General features: G+C 44.6%; 1 protein-coding gene across 1 annotated transcript; it reads right to left on the bottom strand.

The window, feature by feature from the left end:
• Positions 1-844: 844 nt before the first annotated feature.
• LOC310922871 (thioredoxin-like protein 1) lies at positions 845-6,406 on the bottom strand. The gene is made up of 8 exons (XM_083883791.1): positions 6,259-6,406; positions 5,071-5,167; positions 4,527-4,700; positions 3,846-3,968; positions 3,550-3,619; positions 2,868-3,040; positions 1,917-2,021; positions 845-1,012 (listed from the first exon to the last, which is right to left on the bottom strand). Exons 1-8 carry the CDS (start codon positions 6,354-6,356, stop codon positions 983-985), a joined length of 870 nt encoding a protein of 289 aa, XP_083739917.1. The 5' UTR covers positions 6,357-6,406; the 3' UTR covers positions 845-982.
• Between the last annotated feature and the right edge of the window lie 1,667 nt (positions 6,407-8,073).

Here is an 8,073-nt window from a genome sequence, read left to right as displayed (position 1 = left end):
TTACAAATTTAATTCCTATAAAAATTAATTTCTGTAGTCTATATTAAAAATAAAATTCCTATTTAAAAAATAAAATTCCTATAAAAATTAATTTCTATATTATATATATATAAAATAAAACAAATTCCTATTTAAAACTAAATACAAATGAATTCCTACAATAAAATAAATCGCTATTTACAACACTTGACTCCTATAATAAAATAAATCCCTATTTAAAACATTTCAATCCTAAATAAAATCTAATTTCTGTATTCTATATATATTAAATACATATAGAGAGAGAATGTAATATGTATTAAATATATAGAGAAAGAATGTAGAAAATCAAGTAATAGAAGTGTAAAAAAAACAAAATAAAAAATTTAAAAATAAAATATAAAATTGAAAAATAAAAATTAAAAAGGCAATTCCTGACTTACCAACATCACTCTGGACCAAAATTCCAATTGGAATAAATATTTCCTATGGAAGATCAAACCAAATCTCCTCTTACCTGCACAACAAGCTCAGGGATTTCTACCACTGAAAACTCCTGGAAATTGGTAAAAATCCATGGAATGATGATGGAAAATTTGCTCTGATTTTAAAGGGAAGTGGGAATTAAATTAAACAGCTCTAGTTATTCCTAATTCAAGAATTATTTGTATTTTGTGGGAGTGACAATCCAATCTCACTCGTTATTTGACAGCTCAGCAGAGTTGGGGAAGTTTCAATGGAACAAAAAAAGAGCCACAATTGCTGGAATAACAAAATCCCACTCGGAAAAAATCAGGAATTCTATTGACAAATCCATGGAGGAGGAGGAGGAGGAGGAGGAAGGGGAGGAGGACACCAGGAACACACTCCAGCTTGAAAGCAACGATTTATTGGAAAAGGCAGGAAATCAAATGGACAGTCTCTGGTTTGTGGTCAGGCAAAAATCATCCAGGAAAGTGGGAACCTCGGACTGGGGTCAGCCCTTCCAGTGCCTTCACCTCCCTCAGTGGCTCTCTCCTTTTTTGCCAACTACCTGCAAGAGGAAAAAAAAAACAAACAGGAATGAAGTTTCAAATCTGGTCGAGGCAGATTGAAGTGCAGCCCCCAGAATAAATTAAAATAGGAGAATTCATGGAAATCATCCAGAAATCCAGGGATTAAAAAACAAACCCTCAACCCCTCCCAGCCCTGAGGCTCATGGACCCACTGCAGTTTCTCCCTGCTGTTCTCCTTTCCACCAATGCAAAGATTTCTGTTCTCCTCCATGTTCAGGAGGGAAAATGAGAATATTATCATTGCACAGACTGTCCAGGAAAGCGTTACTGAGGCAGAATCACCAGCTCCTGGATTTCTGAGCAGTTCCTTCCCATCCTGCACCATTCCCTGGGTGCTGTGTCCACACACACCCAAAGAAAGGAGACCAAAAATCAATTTTCACATTTCTAGTCTGGAGAGAATGAGGAAGGTCTAAAATCTGTAATTATTTTAGAACGGTGGAGCAATTTTTCATGACCTTGAATGGCAGTGCAGGGCAGCAAAAGCTGATAAACTCCTTTATAATTAAGTTTTAAGTTTAGTCAAGATCAAGTCTTGCTGCTAAAAATCAAGGAGGTGCCATGTCACTGTTAATGCTTTTAACCTTCTGACCTTAGAGGGTATTTGTACCATAAATTCATTACTGAAGCAGTTTATTTTAAAATAAAACTTTTCACAATAAAAGAGTGTCCCAAATCTCACAGCTATTAAAAAAACCAGTTGCCTTTGGTGTGTGTAACTCGTGTTTTCAGTCCTCAGTGTTTCTTGGCACCTGATGATTAAACCTGATGATGAAAACCTTCGTAGGAAGGTCAGGAACACTCCAGGACAGATTTCCCCAGGTCCCCCGAGTGTGGAATTGTGTTTTTTCCCCCCAGGGGGGTGGTTACCAAGGGACTCACTCGTTTGAAGTCGTTCATGTTGGTGGCCTGCACGGGAGTGCCGATGAATGTGAAATACGTGATTCGTGTCGTCTCCTCGTCACCATGATTGGATTGCACAAACAACTGAGGAGGAAAAAGAGACAAAAAAAAAGGACTTTAATTTCATCCCTGTGTTAATACCTGAAGCAACAGCAGCTCAAGAGGTGTGAAGTGACCAAATAAAAGGTTTGTTTCCAACTATAAAGGGCTCTGTCCTCTTCATTTCAGTAATTATTTAGAGAATTTCTAAGTATTGTTTTCCTGGGTTTTTTTTCCAGCTTCCACTTCTCACATTCACCAAACCCAGGACATAAGAAGTCACAACTTCACTGGGATCTGGACTAAAAATTGAATTAATATCCATTTATTGACACTGACTGAGACACCTCCTGGGCAGATCCCTCCCAGAGTTGTGGTTTTCTGTTGGAACCCTGGGCAGTGAGGATTTCAGGCTTTCCCTGCTCACAGGCACTGACATTGAAAGAAAACCAAGAAAATGGACCAAGGAAACACTGCACTGGACCTGAGGCTTCCAAAATTGAGTGACAGCACTGGGATTGTGGCTGTGGAGTTTGAATAGAAGTGTGTGATGTGGAAAACTTACAGTTTAAGGGTTTAGAGTACAGTAATATATATACAAAGCAAGATGGAGATTTTAGGGTATGGGCTGAGTCTTTTTTTCTTTTTTCTTCCTGGGTCTGAGTGGTGTTTTGTAATTGGAGAGAGAAGTCCACACTGTGGTGGGTGGGTTGGTTATTGGGTTAAAAGTCAAAATAATTTAGGTGAAATGACACAGTTGGGACAGTTTGTACTCAAAAGGTCTTGGAAAGAAAGGCAGAGCCATTTCTCGATCATTTCATCCCAGCTCTGACAGAAAAGCAGCCCAAAAGCAGCAGGTAGAAGTGCTCCCCCAGGGAAAGGGGCACTCACAGTGACACTGTTGACGTTCTGGAATTTGACGTAGCGGAGCTGGATGATCCCGTCCTCCCTGATGTCCTCGGGGCCCAGCTCCAGGGCCTGCGTGGGCTCGCTCCGTTCCGCCTCCTCAAAGTCCATCGAGCGGGGCAGGTTGATGAAGATCTTGATGTACTTTGGCCCTTGTCCTGGGAGAAAAGAGAGAGATGTGAATCCCTGGGGAATATAAGGCCAGAATCCTGGAGCAGTAGGAAGTTGTCACTGTACAACAGAGTCACTACACAGAGACTGAGGTGAGGCTCTCAGGGGCTCTCACTTCAGCCTGGAATTACATCCCACTGACTCTTGGCAGGGCAGCAAACCATAAATAATTATATTTGTGTCTCAAACTACAATAAACACTTCTAGTTGTGTATCAAACTGTAATGAACACTTCTAGTTGTGTATCAAGCTATAATGAATACTTTATTGCATATTGAACTGTAATAAATACTTGTGTATCAAACTATAATAAACCCTTCTAGTTGTGTATCAGTGTATCAAACACTTCTAGTCATGTATCAAGCTATAATAAATACTTTATTCGTGTATCAAACTGTAATAAACACTTCTCTTTGTGTATCAAACTGCAATAAATACATTTATTTGTGTATCAAACTACGGACTTTTCTATCGATCAGTAACAAATAGTTCTCACCATTGTCTGGCCCCTGAAGTTTCATAGAGTAAAGCTTGACAGGCTGGCTAAAAGCTACTGTGATAAGAAGCTGTGGAGGCAAAAAAAAAAATCACAATTACACACTGGTTTCTTCATTGGAAACCAACTGAGCACAGGGAATAAAATCAAGGGAGCTCTGGAGTACAACGATGTGGTCACACATTCTGGCCCAACAAATACTGCTCTGCTTGGGCATTCAGTGTGGAAAGTGCTGTGTTCCCCAGCAGGAGAGCAGCCCAGGACTGCAGGTAGATGTGGGGAGGTGTGGGCTGTACCTGCTCGTCACAATCAGACTCCAGGTAGGAGGAATCCTTGCGCAGGCAGTTCTCGAAGCCGTGCTCGTCGCTCTCGTTGAGGCACTCACAGCCGGCCTTGTTGATGAAGGGCAGCAGATCCATCTGGGGAAACAGGGAACGGCATGGGGGAGCTGCCCTGGGAGCTGCACACCCCACAGGGGTCACAAACACTGAGCAGGAGGATCAGCCCTGCTCTCCAAGGCATTTACAAGAGAGAATTATTGGTGAGTGACCAATAAATCAAGTCAGCAGCAGACACATCACCTTTCCCAAGTATTGCCGTGCCGTCCTGTTTGGGATTTTTTTTCCTTTATAGGCACAGAGAAACACAAAGGGGCTGCTTTTAGGAGCATCCACTCCAGTAAACATTAGGGAAAGGAAGAGTGAGACTTTTTTGCAGTTTATGTAATGTTTGGGATGGCTGAGAAGGAAAAGGTTTATCATGGGACACAAAATTCATTTTAATCCCTAGGGAGATTTTTCCTTCCTAATAAACATGTCTATATCAATATTTTAATTTTTTTCCTAGACAAAAAAGCCCAGACAAGCGACTTCTTCGGGCAGCTTTGCCCAAAATCCTCCAACCACATTTAAAAATTTATTTTTGTTTTACACCAGAGCTCCACGAGCACACCGAGAACACTCTGGGGAGACACTCACGTATCCTTTGGGGATGTCTGTGTCCTCACTGTTGCCAGGATCGTTCTCCAGGTGCTGTTTGATCTTGTCCTCCAAGCCCACGGCATCGGCGCCCTGGTACTGGTCGATGCGCACCTTGTTGCGGAAGAACAGGAACGTGGGGGTGGCCGAGATGTTGTTGGTGGCAGCCGTGCCCTGGGAGCAGAAATGAGATCACTCCTTGAGGTCCCTGCGCCTCTAGGAACTGCCTGACCCCACTGATAAACCCACTCATGGAGTTTTTACCTTTTTACTTACAAGGAATCGCACCAATATTTAGCTGGAAAGGCTCTTTTTAATTCCCGTATTTATAATTTCAGCAACGCAGGCACTGGGAGCTGTAAGTGCTCATTAATTACTTTTACTCTGCCCAAAGGAAGGGTAAACACAGCGGGCACTGTGGGGATATTTCTCCCCTGGTTGGGGGAATTTACAGCTCTCTGTGGTGCACCAGGCACAGACTCTGCTCTCTCTGAGCCTTTCCCTGCTCCTTTCCCCTTCCCTGGGCAGGATTTGGGACACAGACCTGGCACTGGTGCACGTCCACCTCCAGGAATGTTGCCTGTGGGTATTTGTTGCTCAGGGCGTTGAAGGCTGGGGCGATCCTCAAGCAAGGGCCGCACCTGAGGGAAAAATAATTCCATTTAATTCCATTTAATTCCATTTTTATTTCATTTTTCAAATAGAACCAGAACATTCCTGCTCTTCCCCTGCTGTAAAAATCACCTGGCAATGCAATGAAAGGTGACATGTAGGAAGATGCAATTTATTCTCTTTACTTGCAGCATTTTTTTACCACAGTCCTGCTCGATAAAGTGTTACAAAAATCAGCAAAAAAAAATTTATGAACAAAATAACTCTTATCATTACACGAAGAAGGGCAAAATCAGCGAAATAAAACTCCTATCATTACACAATGTTACCTCCTGTGGAAAAAAAATATATTTACACATAAATATTTAATGTATCAAAGCTTCAGGGATGATAAAATTCTTCCCACAATAAATCTCATTCACATCTGTAACATTTATTCCCATATCTTTATTTAGCCCTGAGAGGACTGAGCTGGTTTATTCTGATTTAACTGCATTGAAATGTGTATTTTTTTTTAACTTATTGTGTGTCAGCAAAAAGGGAGGAAGTGCTCAGCAGCACCGGTTCCTGTAAAGGGAGTTTCTCGCCGGGAAGGAGAAAGTGAAATTAAATATTGAAATTAAAATAAATAGTGAGATTAAAATAAACCCCACCACAACCGAGAGGCAGCAGCCAAAGAATAATGATGTGCTATATTAAACCCCAGATTCCTGAGATTATCCTCACTATTCTGATTTCGCAGGTTAATGGGAATTATTCCGATGTTGAGGTTTCTTTGGTGACAGATTCATCCCCATTTCACCATCTCCCTGCTTAGGGGGAAAGGGATAAATAAATCTACTTGTCCTGGGTAAATGAGGTGCAGATCCAGGCAAGTTTGATGGGGCAAAAGATGTTTTTGGGGAGTTTTTAGGTGTTTTTAGTGTTGCCCGCCCTTTGCCGGGGCTTTAAACCAGCGCAGCTCCCTCAGAGCTCTGGCGGGAAAATCGGGAATTTATTCCAGGAACTGGTGATAAAAAGCGCTGATTGCTGTGAACACACTGACGCGGAAGCCCCGAAATAACAACAAGAAGACGGCGGGAGCGGAGCCCGTCCCGGGGAGGGTCCCGGCCTCACTCACCCCCTCATGGTGAACTTGACCACGGCCAGGCGGGAGCCGGCGGCGCTCAGCTCGGGCTGGAACTCGGTGTCGTTGGCGATCACCTTGACGCCCGCCATGGCCGCGGGCCCCGGTGGCGGGTGCCGGCCGCGATGTTGCAGCGTCACGGCGGGCAGGGCGCCCGGCATGCACCGCTGGGGGACGGGCGCAGGCGCCGCCGCCACCGCGGGGCAGGGCGGAGAGGGAAACGGGTGATGCCATCTTGGGTACGGGAGGGCGGGAAAGCGTGAGGGAGAGGGCCGCCATTTTGGAAACGGGCAGGACGTGAGGGAGTGATGCCACCGGCCGCCATTTTGAGTACGGGCAACGCATAAGGGAGTGATGCCGGTCGCCATTTTGAATACGGGCAATACGTAAGGTAGTGACTCCCCTGGCCGCCATTTTGAGTACGGGCAATGAGTAATGGAGTGATACTGCCGGCCGCCATTTTGAGTATGGGCAATGACGTAATAAGTGACGCCACCGGCGGCCATTTTGAGTACGGGCAAAGGCGGGAATTCCGTGAGGGGAGACGCGCCTTTAAATTTTAATACAAAAAAATTTTAGCGCTACTTTCGTCACTATCTCGTTTTATAGTGTATAGTATCGTTATAGGGATGACCTTTCTATCATACAGGCAGTACTGATGTAAATGTTTGTCACCTTACTTAAATTATGGTTCTTAATAGAGCCAAGCGGTCGCGATTCTGTAAAGAATTCTGAAATAAACGCTGAAGCAAAAAGGGGATAATATTCTACGAGCGAACTTTCGTGGGTTTTTTTTTTCACAGAGGGAAATAAATGAATAAATGTTTGTCACAACATAAACCCGAAATTAAACCCCAGGACTTTCTCCGATCCCATTTGCAGCGTCATTACCGACAACTTCCCAACGTACTTTACAACATAATAATTATCACTTCGAGATGTCTCATCTTTTCCTGTTAAAAACCAATAATATCCCTAGCATTCCCCTCCCGCCCGCTGTCATTTAAAAGACTTACAGTAATCACTAAATAATTAAACAAGCGGCTTAATTAAACCAGCGGCGCCCTCAGCGGAAGGCGTGGGTTACCACGGCGACGCCGCCTGCCGTCAAGCGCGCCCGCCCGGCGGCTGCCATCAAGCGCGCGGTGTCGCGACAGGCGGTGTCGTCCGGCCGCTGCCGCACCGAGCGCGGCGGGGCCGCGGCTCCCGGGACGCGCCGAGGGCCGGGAAAGGCACCGGGACCGGACAGGTGCGAGCGGGGACAACAGGGGCGGGAGGAGCTTGAGCACCAGCCGAGGAGGCTGCGGCAGCGGTCAGGGATTCCCCGGGAACCGGAGGGTTCGGGGAGCCCGGGATAACCGGGACCGGCCCCGCGTTGTTACCTGATTTCATCAGGTTTCACCTCAAAACCAGCGCAGGGTTATTAAATGGATGGAGGTTGCCATCTCTGCTAACGGAGCCTTACCCGAGGGTGTCTATCTTCTTAAATCCTCTTTAATTCCTTTTTTTTTTTTTTTTTTTTTTTTTTTTTGGCTACCTCGCAGCCTTTCCCAGTTTTATTTCCCTTGAGCAGCCAGAGATGGGATTTGGGGTTCTCCGGCTGCTTTGGGTAACTGTCCTTTGTGACAGTTTGAAAGAGAAAAAAAAAATCCCTATGGGTTCATCGGTGTGTCATAGAATTAAACAGCAGGAAAAGATGAGAGTGGCTTCTAAAGGCGTTAATTAACTCGAATTTCGTGTCCTAAATTAACATTTTCTTTCTTTGTGTTGGTTTGGAGCCTCCTGGATAACAGGGGAAGGTGTGGGGTT

Source organism: Zosterops lateralis (genome assembly GCF_965231275.1).
Source record: "Zosterops lateralis genome assembly, chromosome: Z".
NCBI lineage: Eukaryota > Metazoa > Chordata > Aves > Passeriformes > Zosteropidae > Zosterops > Zosterops lateralis.
Note: the sequence above shows the minus strand (reverse complement) of the source record. Positions and strands in the feature narration are given on the sequence as shown.

What these genes read in the sequence shown, in the direction of transcription:
- LOC310922871 (XM_083883791.1), bottom strand. Translation starts at nt 6,356, where the DNA reads ATGGCGGGCGTCAAGGTGATCGCCAACGACACCGAGTTCCAGCCCGAG. An exon ending in AGTCTGATTGTGACGAGCAG is followed by an intron (nt 3,620 to 3,845) that starts GTACAGCCCACA and finishes TTGCCTCCACAG; the next exon opens with CTTCTTATCACAGTAGCTTT. An exon ending in AGAACGTCAACAGTGTCACT is followed by an intron (nt 2,022 to 2,867) that starts GTGAGTGCCCCT and finishes TTTCCTCCTCAG; the next exon opens with TTGTTTGTGCAATCCAATCA.